We start from the raw sequence: 22,284 nt of genomic DNA, 5'->3' as shown, positions 1-22,284 counted from the left end.
TGTGTGGGAGTGGGAGTGTGATTATGTGTATGAGTGTGTGTGTGTGAGTGTGTGTGGGAGTGTGTGTGGGAGTGTGTGGGTGAGTGGTGTGGGAGTGTGTGTGAGTGAGAGTGTGTGAGTGTCTGTGTGTCTGCATGTGTGTGCGCGTGTCCGTGTGTGTGTGTGTGTGTGAATGTGTGTGTGTGTGTAAATCTGTGTGTGTGTGTGTGTGTGTGAGTGTGTGTGTGAGAGTGTGTGTGAGAGTGTGAGTGTGTGTGTGAATGTGTGTGTGTGTGTGTGTGAATCTGTGTGTGTGTGTGAATGTGTGTGTGTGTGTGAATGTGTGTGTGTGTGTGTGTGTGTGAGTGTGAGTGTGTGTGTGTGAGTGTGAGTGTGTGTGAATGTGAGTGTGAGTGTGTGTGAATGTGTGTGTGTGTGAATGTGTGTGTGTGTGAATCTGTGTGTGTGTGTGTGAATGTGTGTGTGTGTGTGAATCTGTGTGTGTGTGTGTGTGTGTGTGTGTGTGATTATGTGTGTGAGTGTGCGAGTGTGTGTGGGAGTGTGTGTGTGTGTGTGTGTGTGTGTGCGCGTGTGTGTGTGGTGAGTGAGAGTGTGTGTGTGTGGGGGGGGCGGTGGCAGGGGGAGCAGGCAAATTGAAAACAATGGAAAGTAAAATCAGCTGGGGTGAGAAAATGGACAGTCAACCCAATCCGATGCTGTCAATTTCCTGCTGGGTCATTTTAATATTAGCCCCAGATTTTAGCACAGAAATCCAGCATTAGGAAGAGACCAGGCTTTGCAATAATAAATGGAAGAGCTTGTAACAAATTAATTCAGATAGATCGCCAGATGTGGGGTCGTTAAAGCCAAGGAAAGCTTGTCAGCCTGAAGTTTGATTGTTTTTCTACAATATAAGTAAAATATTTCAACTCACGCTTACCAAATTCTGATGCAATGATGGTGATGTTGTGCCAAGGTGCGTTTTCTCTGTCAAGTTGCTTCATGGTTTTAATAACCCCACTGTTTGCATCTACACTGAAATATTCCTCTGCTTCCTCATCATGTTCAATGGCGTACCTAATTAATAGAAAGTATTTCAAAATACTTAAAGACAAAGGAGGAAAATTATGTGTAGAACCAAAGGAAGTGGGTGAGATCCGTAATGAGTACTTTGCATCGGTATTCACAAAGGAGAGGGACACGTCGATTGATGGTGTCTTGGAGGGATGTGTAAACCCTTTAGAACAAGTCATCATTATGAGGGAGGAAGTGTCAGGTGAATTAAAAAGCATTAAGGTAGACAAATCCCCAGGGCCAGATGGCATCTATCCCAGATTAGTGAGGGAGACAAGAGATGAAATTGCTGGGCCTCTAACAGAAATCTTTGTTTCCTCATTGGCCACAGGTGAGGTCCCAGAGGATTGGAGGATAGCCAATGTTGTCCTGTTATTTAAGAAGGGCAGCAAGGATAACCCAGGTAATTATAGGTCAGTGAGCTTGACGTCAGTGATAGTGAAATTGTTGGAGAAGATTCTTAGGGATAGGGTCTATAGACATTTGGAACTGAATGCTTATTAGCGACAGACAGCATAGTTTTGTACAAGGGAGGTCATGTCTCACTAATTTGAATGAGTTTTTTGAGGAGGTGACAAAAATGATTGATGAGGGAAGGACTGTGGATGTTGTCTATATGGACTTTAGTAAAGCATTTGACAAGGCCCCTCATGGCAGGCTGGTGTAGAAGATTAAATCACATGGGATCGGGGTGAACTAGCTAGATGGATTCAGAACTGGCTTGGCCATAGAAGACAGAGGGTAGCAGTGGAAGGGTGTTTTTCTGAATGGAGGTCTATAATTAGTGGTGATCCTCAGGGATCAGTGCTGGGACCTCTGTTGCTTGTAATATATTTAAATGACTTGGAAGAAAATGTAGCTGGTCTGATTAGCAAGATTGCAGATGATGCTAAGATTGCTGGAGTTGCGGATAGTGATGAAGATTGTCAGAGAATACAGCAGGATATCGATAGGCTGGAAAATAAACAGCAGAACCATCAGGAGCAGAGACACACAGATCTGGGAGCACAGGTCCACAGATCCTTCAAAGTGGCAGCACAGGTGGAAAATGTGGTGAAGAAAGCATACGGCATGCTTGCCTTCATCAGCTGAGGCATCGAGTACAAAAGTTGGCAAATTATGTTACAGTTATATAAAACATTGGTTCGGCCACATTTGGAATACTGCATCCAATTCTGGTCACCACACTACCAGAAGGATGTGGAGGCTTTGGAGAGAGTGCAGAAAAGATTTACCAGGATGTTGTCTGTTATGGAGGGTATTAGCTATGAGGAGAGATTGAATAAACTGGGATTGTTCTCCCTGGAAAGACAGAGGCTGAGGGGCGACCTGATAGAAGTTTATAAAATTATGAGGAGTATGGATAGGGTGAACAGTTGGAAGCTTTTTCCCAGGGCAGAAATGACAATCACAAGGGGGCACAAGTTCAAGGTAAGGGGGAAGGTTCAGTGGAGATGTGCGGGGGAAGTTTTTTACACAGAGGGTGGTGGGGGCCTGGAATGTACTGCCAAGTGAGGTGGTTGAGGCAGACACATTAGTGACATTTAAGACTTATCTGGATAGACACATGAACAGATGGGGAATAGGCGGTTGGTCGAGATAGGACATCATGATCGGCACAGGCTTGGTGGGCCGAAGGGCCTGTTACTGTGCTGTACTGTTCCTTGTTCTTTGTTATTTACAAAAAGGTACAGCTACGTGCAAAATAGCAATAAAATGAGGAGCAATAAATAAATGTATTTGTTTGAATTAGACTGAACCTGAATTATTAATTACATTGAAATATGCCCTTCTGCTCTTAGTTGAACAACCATCTGTTTTAAGCATCTTTCCCTTTTACAGTGAGTTGTTTATCACTTTGAGAAATGTATTTATGTTAAGCACCTTTCCAATAATATGAACAATATGACTGAATGGAAAAGTTCACTATTTTTTATTCAGGAACTAAGATTGGAAAGAAAAATGAAAGAAAGGCTTGTATCACTACAGCTACTGTCATAGCCCCAGGACTGACCAACATGTTTTATAGCCAATGAAATGCCTGTGGAGAAAACCTAGCCAGTTTGCATACAGGAAGTACCTGCATGTGGTAACGGTTAGATTATCTGTTTTAATGATGTTAATTGAGGCATAAATATTGACCATGACACTGGAGATGATCCTTTGTTCTAGTGTTGTGTTATTTCCTCGGGTGAATGGAGCGGTAACTAGGGGGCATAACTATAGGGTTCATGGTGGGAGATATAGGAAGGATGTCCGAGGTAGGTTTTTTACTCAGAGACTGGTTGGGGTGTGGAATGGACTGCCTGCAGGGATAGTGGAGTCAGAAACTTTAGGAACATTTAAGAAGCTATTGGATAGGCACATGGAGTACTTCGGGATGATAGGGAGGAAATAGCTTGATCTGGGTTTCAGACAAAGCTCGGCACAACATCGTGGGCCGAAGGGCCTGTTCTGTACTGCACTGTTCTATGTTCTATGTTCTATGTTGTGGGATCACTTATGTCCACCTGAGAGGGCAGATGGGACCCACTGGATTAATGTCTCATCTCAAAAACAGCAGGCGTCCCAAAGCCGTAAGTCTGCCCCTCACCCGCTCCGATTCCAGTGGGGGGCCGGGGGGGGGTGGTGGGGGGGGGCGGTGGCGGGGGAGGGGGGGTACAATTTCAGCCACCATTTCCAACAGTGCAGCACTCCTTTAGTACCACAGTGAATTGTCAGCCCAGTTTCTGGGCTCAAGCCTTTGGAGTGAAACTGGATTGCAAAACGTTTCTGACTTAAAGGCAAGAATGCTCCCATGGAGCCAAAACTGACAAATAAAGAAAAGAGGAGACAGATCATAAGGTAATGATTTGATTCAAAACTCCAACATTAAAAAGGTGTGTCCTCTGTCACACAGATTAAGAAAGGTAAGAGTTATACTGATGAGAGGTTCAGAGAAAGAGTGAATGAGACTGAGGATGTAGGGAGAATAAAGGTGGGTTTAAAATTTTGCGTGGGATTCCCTGGCCTCCTCATGGCAACTTTCCCATGGCGGGAGGTGGCAGACCATTGGCCAGTGGCAAGATCTTCTGGTCCTGCTGCTGTCAATGAGATTTCCCATTGGCTCAACCTCACATTGCCGGGAAACCCACGGAGGGGATGCGCTGTTGGCGGGATCAGGAGACTCCATCAGCGTGAACAACCGTAAAGTTCCGGCCAATACATTTGGAGCTTAAAGGGAAAAGGAAAGCAAATTCCGAGGGTCACTGTTGTATCAATGAAATAAAGGTAAGAAAGTTTGCAATGAAAAGGAATATGATAGAGACCAGGGGTGAGAGAGGCAACAACAATCAAACAATAAACAATTCAGAGACATCCATGGATTCATTCAGAGTGAAAGTCTGATTGGACAAGAGTGGTGGGTATAAAATAAATCCATTGGACGGATGAAAATGTGTATGGTCAACCATTAAACCATCTGATTGAAAATCCGAGCAACCTCAGATGGTCAGGGGCAGTTAACCAATTTATTGGAGTTCTTTGAAGAAGTAACATATGCTGTGATAAAGGGGAACCAGTGGATGTTCTGAACTTCAGATTGATAATGTGCCACATAGAGGTTAAAAGCTCATAACATAGGGGGTAATCTATTGGCATGGATAGAAGACAGACCAGCTAACATGAAACAGAGAGTAGGTATAAATAGATATTTGTAGTTGGCAGTAAGTGATGAGTAGTATGGCACGGGGATCAGTGCTGGGGCCTCAATTTTTACAATTTCTATAAATTATTTGGATGAAGTACTTGGGAGTCTAAAACTAGAGGGCATAGGTTTAAGGTGAGAAGGGAGAGATACAAAAGTGTCCAGAGGGGCAATTTTTTCACACAGAGGGTGGTGAGTGTCTGTAACAAGCTGCCAGAGGTAGGAGTAGAGGCGGGTACAATTTTATCTTTTAAAAAGCATTGAGACAGTACAGAGGGATATGGGCCAAACTCGGGCAACTGGGACTAGCTTAGGGGTTTAAAAAAAAGGGCGGCATGGACAAGTTGGGCCGAAGAGTCTGTTTCCATGCTGTAAACCTCTATGATTCCATGACTCTAAGTAACAAAGATACGGTTCCTGAATTTGCTAATGACACAAATATAGCTAAGATTATAAGATGTGAGGAGGACATCAGGAGACCACAAAAAGATATAGATTTGTTGTTCTGCTCTGACAAAGGGTCAAACTCGAAACGTTGGCTCTATTCTCTCTCCACGAATGCTGTCAGACTTGCTGAGATTTTCCAGCATTTTCTGCTTTTTATTTCAGATTCCAGCAACCACAATATTTTGGGTTTATTATAGGTAAGTTGTTAGTGGGCAAAGTTCTGGGAAATGGAGCATAATGTAGGAAAATGTAAAACTGTCCGTTTTGGCAGGAAAAGTAAAAAAGAAGCTTATTATCTAAATGGTGAGAGATTGCAAAGCTCTGAGATTCAGATGGATCCAGTGTCCAAGTATGCAGGTACAGCAAACAATTCGGAAAGCTAATAGAATGTAGTCATTTACTGTGAGGGGAATTGATTATATAAGTAGGGAGGTTACACTTCAATGGTACAGGACATTGGAGAGACTGTGTACAGTATTGGTCACCTTATTTCAGGAAAGATGTAAATGCATTTGAAGCAGTTTAGAGAAAGTTAACTAATCTAATACCTGGACTGGGTGGGTTGCCTTATGAGCAAAGGTTGGACTGGCTCGGCTTGTATATTCACTGGAGTTTAGAAGAGTAAGAGGCAACTTGACTGAAACATAGGGATATTGACAAGGTGGATGCAAAGAGGATATTTCCTGTTGTAGGAGAATTGAGAACTATGTGTCACCGTTTAAAAATAAGTGGGTCACCCACTTAAGACAGAGATGAGGAGAATGTTTTCTCTCAGAGGGTCGTGAGTTTTTAGAACTCTCTTCCTGCAGTAAGAAGTCTCACAACACCAGGTTAAAGTCCAACAGGTTTATTTGGAAGCACGAGCTTTCAGAGTGCTGCTCCTTCATCAGGTGAGTGAGATCTACTCATCTGATGAAGGAGCAGCACTCCGAAAGCTTGTGATTACAAATAAACCTGCTGGACTTTAACCTGGTGTTGTGAGACTTTTTATTCTTCCTCACAAGGCAGTGGAAGCAGAGTCTTTGAATATTTTTGAGGCAGAACGAGATTGATTCTTGATTACCAAGAGGTGAAAGGTGGGAACATGGAGTTGAGTTAAGGCCACAATCAGATCAGCCACAATCTTCTTGAATGATAGATCAGGCTTGAGGGGCCGAGTGGCCTCCTCCTGATTCATATGTTCATAGGTAATTAGTTCTTGCTCTGCAGTCTTTCAAAAGTTTATTTAATTCGTTTGCTGAAGCATCAATGCCTTTTGATCTTTTCCATTTCTTTCTTGCCTCATTAATCAGTTCCCCCTCTCTCTACCATGGACATACTTTATTAGCTTCAAAACAAACTTACTTTATTTGAAATTAAAGTGAAGGATTTGGCTGAGTGGAAAACAGATACAGCTAAGCTGAAAAAGAGCTTGACTCACCAATCAAAGTGCAATTAAATTGAGTTACATTCTCCACATTGTTTCAATGTGTCTGTTGTCTGGATGACACTTATAAAAACACAGCCTAAAGCATTAAGTGTAAAGAATGGGTTGCACTTCAATTATCATGAGTGGGGAAGCTCCTTTGGAATGACCTCTAGTCTCTATTATATAATATTGTTACATAGAAAATATAATTCCAAAGATATTCACCAGAAGCAGATAATAATTTGAACATTTAAACTAAAAGCAATATTGCCTCAGGTAATTCTTGGATCATACTTCACATCTCAGTGGAATTTAAATTCTGTCTAGCAACATCTATAATAAGTGTACAAGACATTAATCTACCCCCCCCCCCCCCCCCCCCCGCTCTTCTAACATCAAACGCAGTAGACCACTCACTTTCACTCTTGAGGAGTCTTCTCCGAAATTAAGCAATCATTCTTCAAGGGTAACATCAGCGTGGGAGTCAGTTTTAAGATGTATTCACTTACAGATTTAACATTCTCAACCCATTCGGGTTCACATCACATTGTGATTTACATCCATTTTTATTCTAGAACATTCAGGACCTAACATTTCTGGTATTCCACTCCAGCAGCATAGGACTCCAACTGCTGATGACTCTGCCCCTTGACTCTATCCCAAATTTCCGGCTTTTCCTTAGGGAGGGTATCAGCCTTGAATTACTTAATGTTCTTATTGTTTAATATTTATCTGAAGAAGAGTCAACGGACTCAAAACGTTAACTCTGTTTTTCTCTCTCCACAGGTTCACCAATGTCCTTTAGGGAAGGAAATAGAACCATAGAACCATAGAAAATTACAGCTCAGAAACAGGCCTTTTGGCCCTTCTTGTCAGTGCTGAACCATTTTTTGCCTAGTCCCACTGACCTGCACTTGGACCATATCCCTCCACACCCCTCTCATCCATGAACCCATCCAAGTTTTTCTTAAATGTTAAAAGTGACCCCGCATTTACCACTTTATCCGGCAGCTCATTCCACACTCCCACCACTCTCTGCGTGAAGAAGCCCCCCCTAATATTCCCTTTAAACTTTTCTCCTTTCACCCTTAACCCATGCCCTCTCATTTGTTTCTCCCCTAGCCTCAGCGGAAAAAGCCTGCTTGCATTCACTCTATCTATACCCATCAAAATCTTATACACCTCTATCAAATCTCCCCTCAATCTTCTACGCTCCAGGGAATAAAGTCCCAACCTATTCAATCTCTCTCTATAACTCAGCTTCTCAAATGCTGGCAACATCCTTGTGAACCTTCTCTGCACTCTTTCAACCTTATTTACATCCTTCCTGTAAGTAGGTGACCAAAACTGTACACAATACTCCAAATTCGGCCTTACCAATGCCTTATATAACCCTACCATAACACTCCAAATTTTACACTCGATACTCTGATTTATAAAGGCCAATGTACCAAAGGCACTCTTTACGACCCTATCCACCTGTGACGTCACTTTTAGGGAATTCTGTACCTGTATTCCCAGATCCCTCTGTTCAACTGCACTCCTCAGAGTCCTACCATTTACCCTGCAGGTTCTACTTTGGTTTGTCCTTCCAAAGTGCAATATCTCACACTTGTCTGCGTTAAATTCCATTTGCCATTTTTCAGCCCATTTTTCTAGTTGGTCCAAATCTCTCTGCAAACTTTGAAAACCTTCCTCACTGTCCACTACACCTCCAATCTTTGTATCATCAGCAAACTTGCTGATCCAATTGACCACATTATCATCCAGATCATTGGTATAGATGACAAACAACAATGGACCCAACACCGATCCCTACAGCACACCACTAGTCACAGGCCTCCACTCAGAGAAGCAATCCTCCACAACCACTCTCTGGCTTCTTCCATTGAGCCAGTGTCTAATCCAATTTACTACCTCCCCATGTATACCTAGCGACTGAACCTTCCTAACTAACTTCCCATGAGGGACGTTGTCAAAGGCCTTGCTGAAATCCAGGTAGACAACATCCACCGCCTTCCCTTCATCCACTTTCCTGGTAACCTCCTCGAAAAACTCTAATAGATTGGTCAAACATGACCTACCACGCACAAAGCCATGTTGACTCTCCCTAATAAGTCCCTGTCTATCCAAATATTTGTAGATCCTATCCCTTATCACACCTTCCAATAACTTGCCCACCACCGACATCAAACTTACTGGCCTATAATTTCCCGGATTTCTTTTGGAACCTTTTTTAAACAACGGAACAACATGAGCCACCCTCCAATCATCCGGCCCCACCCCCGTGAATACTGACATTTTAAATATGTCTGCCAGGGCCCCTGCAAGTTCAACACTAGCTTCCCTCAAGGTCTGTGGGAATACCCTGTCCGGTCCTGGGGATTTATCTGTCCTTCCCTGGTCTGGCCTACATGTGACTCCAGAGCCACAGCAATGTGGTTGACTCTCAACTGCCCTTGGGCAACTAGGGATGGACAATAAATGCTGACCAGCCAGTGACGCCCATGTCCCACAAATGAATTCAAAAAAGAGGCTGCCCCAGACCCAAGACAAAAGCAAGATACTGCAGATGCTGGAATCTGAAACTAAAACAGAAAATGCTGGAAAATCTCAGCAGGTCTGACAGCATCTTTGGAGAGAGAATAGAGCCAATGTTTCGAGGCTGGATGACCCTTTACTTGAAATGTTGACTCTATTCTCTTCCCACAGATGCTGTCAGACCTGCTGAGATTTTCCAGCATTTTCTGTTTTTACTCCATATTTTGTCAGATTCACAGCACAGAACGAGGTCAGTTTGTCTAACAGATTCATGTGCGGTTGACTCTTCTCCCACCCTTTCTCATCGATACCTCCTAGATTCCTTTCTCCCTACTGTGATTATCCAAGTACATTTTTGCAGTGTCTGCAATCACTCCCTGTGGTAGCAAGTTCCACATTCTGGCCACTCTCTGCAGCCAAGGAATTTCTCCCGAGCCCCGAGTACAAAAAAGGCAAATGGATGCTGGAAATCTGAAATGAAAACAGAAGATTTAGGAAGTACTCAGCGGGTCTGGCAGTGGTTGCAGGAGCGGTACAGAGTTAATGTTTCAGTTCTCTGAGTTTCATCAGTTCTGGGTTATGGAATCACTCGGGGGTTTGGTGCTGGATGTGGGGTCAGTCTGGGTGGGAAGGGTGGATTTAGTCCGAATGTTACCAATCAACGCAAACTGAGAAACTGACGGCCTTAGCTGAGATTGTTTGAATGAACATAGATGGAGCAATGGTTCTGCAACCTTCCAGATTACTAAGGTTCAACATTAACCGATTGAATACCTTACGGGATTCTGACATTATCTAATTCCAATGGGAATTATTTGTAGAATGCTGGGATGTGTAACTTCATCCAGGATTATAGGGTCTTATTTCTCCTCTGGATATATATTGATTTTGCTTCGTAAGATTTTAGACTCTTGAATCTAAGCTGCCAAAAGGCTTTTGGAGCAGGCAGCTGTGCAAACAACTGAGGCCTGCATTGTTTTTCTGGAGTGTATTAGTGTCAATGAGATTGGAGTTGTTCAGTGCGATAGGGCAACATGCTACGTTCTTTATGTTGCCTCACTCAGCAAAAACAAATAGCACTGATTAAATTTAAATCACATCTCCCTTCTGATTGGTTGGCAGATTTTGGGAGTGGGACAATCTTTCTCAAAGGGGCTGACACCAAGGACGGGATTTTCTGTCTTGCCCCAAAACCGGAAAATCCCACCCAAGGTCAACAGACCTTTCTGTGGTCCGTCCCCCCGCCCGCTATGATTCCCGTGGAGGGCGGGACGGGAAAATACCACCCAATGCTTCAGTCAACTACTTTCCTGAACCACGTCAAATAGAGTCACGTCTTTCCCATAAGCTGAGACGGGCTTACTCCAGACCTTCTGGTTGGTGGCAGCACTGCCTCTTTTATGTTAAATCCATTAATTCTGTTTCTTTTCTACAGACGGTGCCAGGCTTTCTGAATATCGCCAGCATCTTCTGTTTTTATAGCGTATTTACAGCATCTGCAGTATTTTATTCTAATAAAGTTTGTGAAATTTGTGTTGACTTTTGCAGTCTTTGTCTTGTTTTTCTCATTTATACTTCCCAATGGCACCATCAAAAGTGAGAGATTTGTCAGTGTTGGAGAATACTTTGGCACTTTTAGCATACATTTTCAGCAATAGGTAATTGCAGAGTCCACTGCAGAGTAATGTTCCTTCAGCACAGCAGGAAAAGAAACAAGCTTTGTCTCACCTCAGGAGAACCCAGTTTAGTTCACGAACCTATTACCCTGCTGGTTTGCTCTCTCTGCATCAACCAATACATCACCAAAATTAATTTCCCACAAAGCAGAGATAGGTTTCATTCAGTGTCAGAGGTGAGATGGGAGTGACTGCCCTTGACATTAAGGCAGCATTTGACTGAGTGTGGCCTCAAGGAGCCCTGAAAAACCAAAGCCAATGAGATTCAGGGGAAAACTCTCCACTGGTTGGAGTCATGCCTGGCACAAAGGAAGATGTTTGTAGTTATTGGAAGTCAATCATTCAACTCCCAGGACATCACTGCAGGAGTTCCTCAGGTAATGTCTCAGGCCCAACCATCTTCAGCGGCTTCAGCAATGACCTTCTCTCCATTGTAAGGTCAGAAGTGGGATGTTCTCCAATGACTGAACAATGTTCAGCAACATTCACAACTTCTCACATACTGGTGCAGTCCATGTCCAAATGCAACAAGAACTGGACAATATCCAGGCTTGGGCTGACAAATGGCAAGTAATAATTGCATCACACAAGTGCCAGTCAATGTCCATCTCCAACAAGAGAGGATCTAAGCATCATCCCTTGGGGTTCAATGGCATTACCCTTCCTTCAAACGGGTGTCCAGCGATTCAACCAGAAATAGATGGGAGAGCATTTTAACATACAATCACAGTCCTATGCCCTTGAAAAATTAATTTTCAAGGAGAAATGGCTAAAGCACCATTTGTGACTCCTCAGATACTGAAGCAGTCCCTATGGAAATGCACCAAGATCTGGACAATATCCAAGCTTGGGCTGACAAGTGGCAAATAACATTCACAAAGAACAAAGAAGAGTACAGCACAGAAAACAGGCCCTTCGGCCCTCCAAGTCTGTGCCGCTCATTAGTCCAACTAGACGATTCATTTGTATCCCTCCATTCCCAGACTGCTCATGTGACTATCCAGGTAAGTCTTAAACTATCCAGGTAAGTCTTAAACGAAGCCACACAAATGCCAGGCAATGACCATCACCAATAAGAGACACTCTAACCACCGCTCCTTGACATTCAATGGTGTAACCGTCACTGAATCCCCCACTGTCAACATCCTTGGGGTTACCATTGACCAGAAACTCAACTGGATTTGCCACATAAACACAGTAGCTACAAGAGCAGGCCAGAGGTTAGGAATACTGCGGCGAGTAACTCACCTCCTGACTCCCCAAAGCCTATACACCATCTACAAGGCACAAGTCAGGAGTGTGATTGAATGCTCCCCACTCGCCTGGATGGGCGCAGTTCCAACAACACTTCTGAAGATTGACACCATCCAGGACAAAGCAGCCACACTTGACTGTTACCCCTTCCACAAACATTCACTCCCTCCACCACTGACACACAGTGGCAGCTGTGTGTACCATTTACAAGCTGCACTGCAGGAATTCATCAAGACTCCTTCAACAGCACCTTCCAAACTCACAATCACTATCATCTGACCTGGACCAAGTTCCTGTCCTGGGGTGGAGGGCCCTGCATTAATTCACTACCTCACTCAGACCTCCTTTATTCTCGTAGTTTAATTAAAGACTGAAATTAAAATGATGGATGTGAATTGACATTTTCTTCGGCTGGTAAAATATTCTCTCAGTGAAAGCAAATTGAAAAATGACCTTGCCCTTTAACTTGATGCAAGGAAAGAAAAATCATTTTTTTGGGAAGGCTAAAGGTAAATTGTTTGTAACTTCTCAAAATCTCGTGTGTTTAACCATCGAATATTACCAAGATTTATTTCTGAATAAAAAATTTACAAACTTTACTCCAGCTACTTGGTGCCAGATACTGTATTGATTCCAAGGTTGTTGGAAAACAGTCGCTCCTGTTATCTCCAAACATGCTTTGAATTTAAAACTAATCAACTCCTAAATCTTGGCTATTTCCCTGAAATACATTAATTCATCGGTCAAGGCAGCATGAGTATTCTAAGTATTAATACAAAGATATTGAAGTAAAAAACTGACATGTTTATGTATGCCATTATTCTACTAATCTGCAGGTCATAGATTGAATAATAACAACCACCTGCATTTATGTAGCACCATTAATGCAATAAAACATCTCAAGCTGCTTCACAGGACAGGCATCCCGCTGCATTTGGCTCTATATAAGGAGATATTCGGGGCAGATGGCCAGCAGCTTGTCAAAGAGGCAGTTTTTAAGGAGCATTTCAAAGAAGGATAGAAAGTAGAGAGTTAGAAAGGTTTAAGGAGGGAATTCCAGAATGTTGGAGCAAGATAACTAAAGATACGGTCACCAACAGTGAAGAAATTTAAAATGGGGATGTTTAAGGATTTTTATTTATTCATTCATGGGATGTGGACATTTCATTTATTGTCCATTCCTGAGGCATTTAAGAGTCAACCACATTGTCGCGGCTCTGGAGTCACATGTTGGCCAGGCCAGATACGGATGGTAAAGTCGGGTGCGAGGCCTTTATCGCGATCTGCACCCACGTCCGCACAGATCGCCACTTTACCGAGACCCACGAATGGCGGGGATCCGTTCCACGCCCAAATCGGGCGCAACGACAATTTAAATGCATTTGCATGCATTTAAATTGAATTAATGAACTGCCCGCCCAGATTTCCTTCCCTAAATGGGTATTAATGGACCAGATGGGTTTTTAACAACAATCAACAATGGTTTCATCGTCATCATTAGACTTTCAATTCCATATTTTTATTGAATTCAAATCTCAACATCTGCTGTGGTGAGATTTGAACCTGTGTCCCGAGAGCATTATCCTGGGTCACTGGATTACCAATCCAGTGGCATACCACTACGCAACTGCCTTCCCTTAGAGAATGTCAGAATTAGAGGAGGACAGATATCTTGCAGGCTTTGGGGTTAGTGGAGTTGACAGAGATTGGGAGGGACAAGGATCTGGAGGGATTTGAAAGCAAAAGTGAAGATTGTAAAATGAAGACTTTGTTTGACCATGAACCACCTAAAGTCAGTGCGCACTGAGCTACTAGGTATATGGGACTTGCTGTGACTTAGGGCATGGACCACACACTGTTAGATGACCACAGTTCACTGAGATTTAAATGTGGGAGAGCAGCTGGGATTGCGTCGCAATAATCAAGTTCAGAGTTTAAAATGGCATCAGTGACGGTTTCAGGAACAGATCAGCTGAGACAGAGACCTGGCTAGGTGTTGTTATGGATGTTCAACTAGATGAGATTAGTAATGGTGCAGTGATATGCTCGGAAGCTCATCTTGGTTAAAATATGACACGAAGGGTGCGAAGAGTCTGGTTCAGCCTGAAAAGGTTGCTGGGAAGAGCAATGGGGTTGGTAACCAGGGAACAGAGCTTCCAACAAAGGGCAAAATCGAAGCATCTTCTTCACATCATCGACAGTGGTGAACACATAATAAGCAGAATCCTCTGTACAAACTAAACACATTCAGCCGGTGTGACACAGCCAGGTATTCCCAAATGGAAAACTTCTGTCATTCCAAAAAACACAAATGTATTGATCTGATGGAAGAAATCTTTATTTTTATGCAATTTTGGAAAGTTCTACAATGTTTGCAAGGGCAGCAGTGATGTGCTCTACTCATTAACTTAGCGAAGACCGCTGTCACCTGCCCCATAATCTTTTGAAGCCTTTAACGTTTCTCAATTCAACGTAGTTAATATTGGCTTTTTGTTTCAGGTATGCTGTGGTAATATTACAAAAATCATTATTCCGAAGCATTCTGGCAACAAGTCAGAACTATTAATGAATGCTTGATGCATTTTTAAAAATGCTGAATCTCATTATATTAAGCTAACCAGATGCTATTTCCCAGTCTTACCCTCCTCTTCACTGCACCTCTCTCCATCTGACAGTCTGGACGATGAACTTCACAACAGTACAAATCGGCTGATGATATTTTTCTCCTCTCATTCAGGTGGAACGTTACACTATACTGCAGTTTCCCAGAAAATGAACTCTGCCTTTGAAGTCGATTTCAATCTTGCTCTATTCAGGAAACTTGCAAATTTCTTATTGAAAAATGGAGACCATAAGCTTCAAATAGAATAACTTAAAATGAACTGTGTGCCTCCAATGCAAACTTAATATAGAAAGCACCAGGAAATTTTGTGATTGTTGTTAGCTTTTGTTTTGAATGTTAGGATCATTTATTGATCAATAAAGTTAAAGTATAAGCGTATGATGGGTCACTAACATTAGTAAGCCTTGAATTAAATGCAGAAAGGTCTTACCTGATGAGATTTTTGGCATTGTCAGGGTCTTGCGCTGTTACTGTTCCAACCACAGTTCCTAACTTTGTATTTTCTTGAACATCCATTACATAAAAGGGCAATGAGAACACAGGAGGTTCGTCCACATCTCCGATAATAATCTTCAGATTCGCAGTGTCCTTGAATGGACCCAACTTCCAAAAGCGAGGATCAATGTGAGTGTTTTCTCCTTCTATTTTTATTGTCAATACCTTCTTCTTTTCATAGTTTAGTGGCTGAGGGACAGTTCGCAGAGGTACGTTACTCGTTGATGATCCAATGGACAACACAAGATCATACATTTCAATTTTACAAAGATAAAAAAAAATCATCACCTTCTTTAGAATAATAACTCCTTCCCTGGTATCTTTGTCTGTGGAAATGGTGAAAGTGCCCAGACCATCTCCATCAATGATATTGTATTTCATATCTGCATTCAATCCAATGTCAGGATCTGTTGCCTTAATCTTACCGACAGCTGTGCCCACAGCAGCTGACTCTGGTACATACAGCTGGTAGTGTTCTGTGAATAAATAGAGGGAGGGATATTTGAAATATTGATTGTTGAGCACAACATAAAGATAATCCCTGTCAATGAATAATCATGAATACCAAACTGCCAGTAAATTAAGTGCATGTGAAGAAGACAGTTACATAGATATAAGGGGAGAGTTGGCTATGCAAATAGATTAAAAAGTGTGTGTTACAAAGAGTAATTTTGAATACAGAATGCTCTTATGCGAAGTTTCTCCTATGGAATTGTCTCACTGGCATCTGTGGAGGATTCTGATCATGTGCGGGTTTAGGAGAGTTTGGCAGGCTGCAAGAGGATGTTCTGAAAACAAAACCTGTTTTACCAGTGCTCCTATTTTCATAGTTATTACTGTGATTAATGTTCTGCTGAGTTACTGTTATTGTTAAACTCTGTTGTTTATTTATATAAAGACAATCATTCTTTAAACAACACATTTGACTATCCTTATTTATGGTCTTAAGTTGTCACAACTTTCTGAGACAAGGAGAAAATAGCAAGTGAACAGAAAACAAAGCTTTTCAATGTTCAGTGTGGCAGCAGGAGGCTGCACACAGCAAGTCGCTTACATCAGGACTCTAATCGATGGACTTTATTTATCAGAAGTTAGCAACACCATTGAGTCTATTCAGTTTTCTTATTGGTCAGCTCTGATCATTCCTGTCTTTAAAAATGATGGCAAGGTGCGCAAATACGGTGACTACAAGCTCACCATTAACCAGGTTTCCAAGTTAGATGCTTATCCATTACCTCAGGTGAAAGATTTGTTTTCAACTCTTGCGGGAGACAAGACATTTTCAAACCTGGACATGAGCCAGGCACATCAACAACTCTCGCTGAAGGAAGATCCAAAGCAGTACATGGTCGTCAATACATGTAAAGGGTTGTTCAGGTACAATCGTTTGGATTTTGGTGTATTCTCTAGTCTGCAGCCTGTTGCAAGGCATTCCTCAGGTTGCAGTCAACTCTATGAAATCTTAATTACGGGAAAGGCTGAGGAGGAGCATCTCAGCAATCTGGATCAAGTTTTTAAAATGTTTTCATTTAAAAGTGCATTTTCCAGACACAAAGGGCCCGATTTTACCAACAATTTGCGCCTGGTTTTGGGCGTGAAATCACGGTAAAGTCGGGTGTGAGGCCTTTATCGCGATCTGCACCCACGTCCGCACAGATCGCCACTTTACCGAGACCCATGAATGGCGGGGATCCGTTCCGCACCCAAATCGGGCGCACTGATGATTTAAATGCATTTGCATGCATTTAAATTGAATTAATGAACTGCCCGCCCAACTCTATCAGCATTTTCCCCTTTACCGCCGCGTTTACCAATCCGGAACCACACTTTTAGGGACCTGCTGAATAAAAGTCTGAATCAGGCGCTTCCTCAGTGAGGGTTGGCGAGGAGGTAGGTGCATGGCGTCCGAAAGCTCTCTGCTACTCATGGGTGTCCTGTTGTTGCGGCCATTTTGCTGTCCTGGGTCGGTGGCGGCTCTGCGAGTGTGTGGGGGGGCGGGGGGGCTGTTGCTGTGCACGATCTCCGATGTCTGTCTGGCAGCACGGACCCGGGTCTCAGCACTGACCTCGGGTCCTGCAGCGCTGCTGGGTCCCAGCACCGCAGCTCACTTCAGGCTGAAGGATGTGCACAAAGCCCTTGCAGATCGCACTGCTGCAGCTTCTCAACGTTACCAGGGGCTGTGACTGTGTGGAGCATGGGGCTGGGGGGATTGGGGGATATGAGGGGAGCTGTGATTGTCGGTGTGCTAGGGGCAAGCAGCGTTGCATGACTCCAACATTTATTCATCTCCACCTCCCCCAATCCACTCCCCCCCGCCTCCCGCCCCCCCCCCCCCCCAACCCCACCCCTCCTTTCAGAGTGACGAGATGCCTTTTGCAATGCGACCAATCGATCTTGCTGTTCTTCTGGTTGCTGCTGGAGTTGAGGAGGAGGACATGGAGGAAGAACTGCGGGCCCAGGAGGCCCGGGCTGTACCACTTGCAGGACCGGAGGGAGACGACCATCAGAGGCAGGAGGTGGCCGCCATTCACCCAGAGTGGGTGCTGCGGAGAAGGAGGGAGCAGAGACCCTGGCAGCTCCGTGCACGAGTGCCCTTCGAGGAGATGTCGGACACCGTGTGCCGCCGACGTCTCCGACTCTGAAAGGATACCGTGCGACACCTGTGCAACCTGTAGAGGCAGGTGGCGGGGGGGCACCCACTCTCAGGGGCTGTCAGATTGACGGCTGCTCTGAACTTCTATGCGACTGGCACTTCCCAGAGCCCGAGCGGAGATGTCTGTGGCATCTCCCAGTCTTCAGTGCACACCTGTGTCAAGCAGGTCACTGAAGCTCTGTCTGCCCGGGCTGGACAGGACATCAAATTCAACCTGGACCCGGCCCATCAGGAAGCCGGGCTGCGGGTTCGCTGCAATTGCGGGGATGCTGAATGTGCAGGGGGCGGTCGACTGCACCCATGTCGCCCTCAGGGCCCCCCTACAGAATCCACAACAATTTGTCAATAGGAAGGGGATCCACTCCCTGAATGTACAAATCGTGTGTGACCACAATATGACCATCATGCACGTCTGCACCAGACACCCAGGCAGCGTGCACGACAGCTTCATTGTCAGGAGGACGGACATCCCGCAAGCATTTGAGGAGGGGCCCAGGCTGCGGGGTGGCTCCTGGGTGATATGGGTTACCCGCTTCGGACATGGCTGATGATGCCTGTGCGGAGGCCTGTGACTGAGGCGGAGACCCGTTATAATGAGGCCCATGTAGCCACTTGCTCGACAGTGGAGAGGTGCATTGGGCTCCTCTAGATGCGGTTCCGGTGCCTGGACCGATCCGGAGCGGCCCTCCAGTACAGCCCCCTGATCTCCTCCCGCATAGTGGTGGTGCGCTGTGCCCTGCACCATCTGGCTCTGCAGCAAGGTGACCTCTTGGAGGAGAAAGAGTACGTGGAGAATGACCAGCCGGCCGTCACTGGAGAGGATGACCAGCAGGAGGAGGAGGAAGGGGAGGAGGAGGAAGAGGAGGATGAGAGCACCGTGGAACACCTGCCAGGTGGTACAGGGCTGGCATCTCAGCTGAGGCATGAAAGGGTGGGTAGGAAGGCTCTGATAACCAGGCGGTTCAGTCACTAGGGGATGGTGATTGTGGGTTCCATTCCCCTCCACCCCCAAAAAATGCCTTCCATTTATCCTGCACATTGTCACACCAGAGTGGTGGGCCTGGGCACACTGCTCGCGATATTTTTTCCAGGCAGGAGGGTGAAGATGACACGCCCATTAGTGACAGACAGCATGGTTTCATAAGAGGGAGGTCGTGCCTGTAAAATTTGGTGGAGTTTTTTGAGGAAGTGCCAAAAATGGTTGACGAAGGAAGGGCCGTGGATGTCGTCTACATGGATTTCAGTCAGGCATTTGACAAAGTACCACATGGCAGGTTGGTTCAGAAGGTTAAGGCTCATGGGATACAAGGAGAGGTGGCTAGATGGGTAGAGAACTGGCTTGACCACAGGAGACAGAGGGTAGCAGTCGAAGGGTCTTTTTCCAGCTGGAGGTCTGTGGCCGGTGGTGATCCGCAGGGCGCTGTAATAGGACCTCTGCTATTTAGAAACATAATGTGGAGATGCCGGCGTTGGACTGGGGTAAACACAGTAAGAAGTTTAACAACACCAGGTTAAAGTCCAACAGGTTTATTTGGTAGCAAAAGCCACACAAGCTTTCGGAGCTCTAAGCCCCTTCTTCAGGTGAGTGGGAATTCTGTTCACAAACAGAGCATATAAAGACACAGACTCAATTTACATGAATAATGGTTGAATGCGAATACTTACAACTAATCAAGTCTTTAAGAAACAAAACAATGTGAGTGGAGAGAGCATCAAGACAGGCTAAAAAGATGTGTATTGTCTCTATTATGTCTCCTCTCATCCTACGTCTCTCCAAGGAGAAAAGACCAAGCTCCCTCAGCCTATCCTCATAAGGCATGCCACTCAATCCAGGCAACATCCTTGTAAATCTCCTCTGCACCCTTTCAATCTTTTCCACATCCTTCCTGTAATGAGGCGACCAGAACTGAGCACAGTGCTCCAAGTGGGGTCTGGCGAGGGTCTTATATAGCTCCATCATTATCCCCGGACTCCTAAACTCAATCCCTCGATTGATAAAGGCCAGCACACCATACGCCTTCTTAACCACCTCCTCCACCTGCGGGGCCGATTTTAGAGTCCTATGGACCCAGACCCCAAGGTCCTTCTGATCCTCTACCGTACTAAGAGTCTTTCCCTTTATATTGTACTCCTTCATCCCACTCGACCTGCCAAAATGGACCACTACGCATTTATCTGGGTTGAAGTCCATCTGCCACTTCCCCGCCCAGTCTTGCATCCTATCTATGTCCCTCTGTAACTTCTGACATCCCTCCAGACTATCCACAACCCCACCAAACTTCGTGTCGTCGGCAAACTTACCAACCCATCCCTCCACTTCCTCATCCAGGTCATTTATGAAAATGACAAACAGCAAGGGTCCCAGAACAGATCCCTGGGGCACACCACTGGTGACCGACCTCCAATTAGAAAAAGACCCATCTATACACACTCTCTGCCTCCTTTGGGCAAGCCAGTTCTGGATCCACAGGGCAGCAGCCCCTTGGATCCCATGCCCTCTCACTTTTTCTAGAAGCCTTGCATGGGGGACCTTATCGAACGCCTTGCTAAAATCTATAGAAACCACATCTACCGCTTTCCCTTCGTCAATGTGTTTAGTCATATTTTCGAAGAACTCCACCAGGCTCGTAAGGCATGATGTGCCTTTGACAAAGCCATGCTGAGTATTTCTGAGCATACTAAACCTCTCTAAATGCTCATAAATCTTGTCCCTCAGGATCTTCTCCATCAGCTTACCAACCACTGAGGTTAGACTCACCGGTCGGGAATTTCCTGGGCTATTCCTATTCCCCTTCTTGAAAATTGGAACCACATCCGCAATCCTCCAATCCTCCGGCACCTCTCCCATCTCCATCGACGACGCAAAGATCATCGCCAGAGGCTCTGCAATCTCTTCCCTCGCCTCCCACAGTAACCTCGGGTACATCCCATCCGGACCCGGCGACTTATCTATCTTGATGCCATTCAAAGATTCCAGCACAACCTCTTTCTTAAAGTCCACATACTCAATCTTTTCAGTCCACCGCAAGCCCGCAGTATATCCACCCAGGTCCTTCTCCTCTGTGAAAACCGAGGCAAAATACTCATTAAGCACCTCTGCCATTTCGACTGGTTCCGTACAGACTTTCCCGCCTTCACCTTTTATAGGCCCTATTGCTTCACGTCTCATCCTTTTACTCTTCACATATTTATAGAACGCCTTAGGGTTTTCCTTAATCCTACCTGCCAAGGCCTTCTCGTGACCCCCTTCTGGCTCTCCTATTTTTCCTTCTTTAGTCCCTTCCTACAAGCCGTATACTCATCTAGATCCCTATCTTCACCAAGCTCTCTGAACCTTTTGTATGCTTTCCTTTTCTTCTCGACTAGGTCCCGCACAGCTTTCGTGCACCATGGTTCCTTTAACCTACCAACACCTCCCTGTCTGCTCGGAACATTGTCCTGTAGAACTCTGGACAGACATTCCTTGAAAAACTGCCACCTCTCTTCAGTACATTTCCCCGAGAATACCTCCTTACAATTTACTCCTCTAATTTGCTGCCTTATGTCTTCATATTTCCCCTTACTCCATACAAACGCTTTTCTAGCTTGCCTGATCCTCTCTTTTTCCAAAGCAAGCATAAAGGAGACAGAGTTATGATCGCTATCCCCAAGATGCTCTCCCACTGAGAGATCTGACACCTGTCCAGGCTCATTGGTCAGTATCAGATCAAGTACAGCCTCGCCTCTTGTAGGCTTGTCCACATGCTGTGTTAGGAAACCCTTCTGAACACACCTAATGAACTCCCCCCCCCCATCCAATCCCCTTACCCTAGGGATATTCCAATCTATGTTTGGGAAATCGAAGTCTCCCATCACAACAACTCTGCTATTGCTGCATCTCTCCAGGATCTGTTTCCCTATCTGCTCCTCCACCTCCCTGTTACTATTGGGCGGCCTATAGAAAACTCCCAGCAAAGTGATCGACCCCTTCCCACTCCGAACTTCCACCCACAGAGACTCTGTAGACAATCCCTCCACAGCATACACCTTCTCTACAGCTGTGATACTATCCCTGATCAGCAGTGCCACTCCACCCCCTCTCTTGCCTCCCTCCCTGTCCTTCCTGAAACATCTGAATCCCGGCACCTGGAGTATCCAGTCCTGTCCCTGAAACAACCAAGTCTCCGTAATGGCCACCACATCACACTTCCAGGCATCGATCCACGCTCTGAGCTCATCCCCTTTATTCACTATACTCCTGGCATTAAAGTAAACACATTTCAATCCTTTGGTCTGAGCTCCCCCCTTCTCTATCCCCGTCCATCCTCCCTCTTGCACCGTCTGTAACCCTTCTCTGTTTGCGAGCTAACTTCCTCGCTCCCAGTCACCTCGTCTCGATCCCCTCCCCCCAGCATATCTAGTTTAAAAACTCTCCCCAGTAGCCTTAGCCAACCTTCCCGCCAGGATATT

General features: G+C 45.0%; 1 protein-coding gene across 3 annotated transcripts in view; it reads right to left on the bottom strand.

Annotated features, from left to right (window-relative positions):
* The window catches only part of LOC144480545 (cadherin-18), a 680,005-nt gene that overhangs the window by 21,833 nt on the left and 635,888 nt on the right, over nt 1–22,284 (bottom strand). For all 3 annotated transcript variants that reach the window (XM_078200126.1, XM_078200134.1, XM_078200141.1), the window contains 3 exons: nt 15,471–15,658; nt 15,118–15,371; nt 920–1,056 (listed from right to left, as the gene is read on the bottom strand). In XM_078200126.1, the coding sequence (XP_078056252.1) occupies nt 920–1,056; nt 15,118–15,371; nt 15,471–15,658 (579 nt within the window). The remainder of the gene's footprint in view (nt 1–919; nt 1,057–15,117; nt 15,372–15,470; nt 15,659–22,284) is intronic.

This window comes from Mustelus asterias, chromosome 2 (genome assembly GCF_964213995.1).
Source record: "Mustelus asterias chromosome 2, sMusAst1.hap1.1, whole genome shotgun sequence".
Taxonomy (NCBI): domain Eukaryota; kingdom Metazoa; phylum Chordata; class Chondrichthyes; order Carcharhiniformes; family Triakidae; genus Mustelus; species Mustelus asterias.
This window is presented reverse-complemented; position numbering and strand designations above follow the sequence as displayed.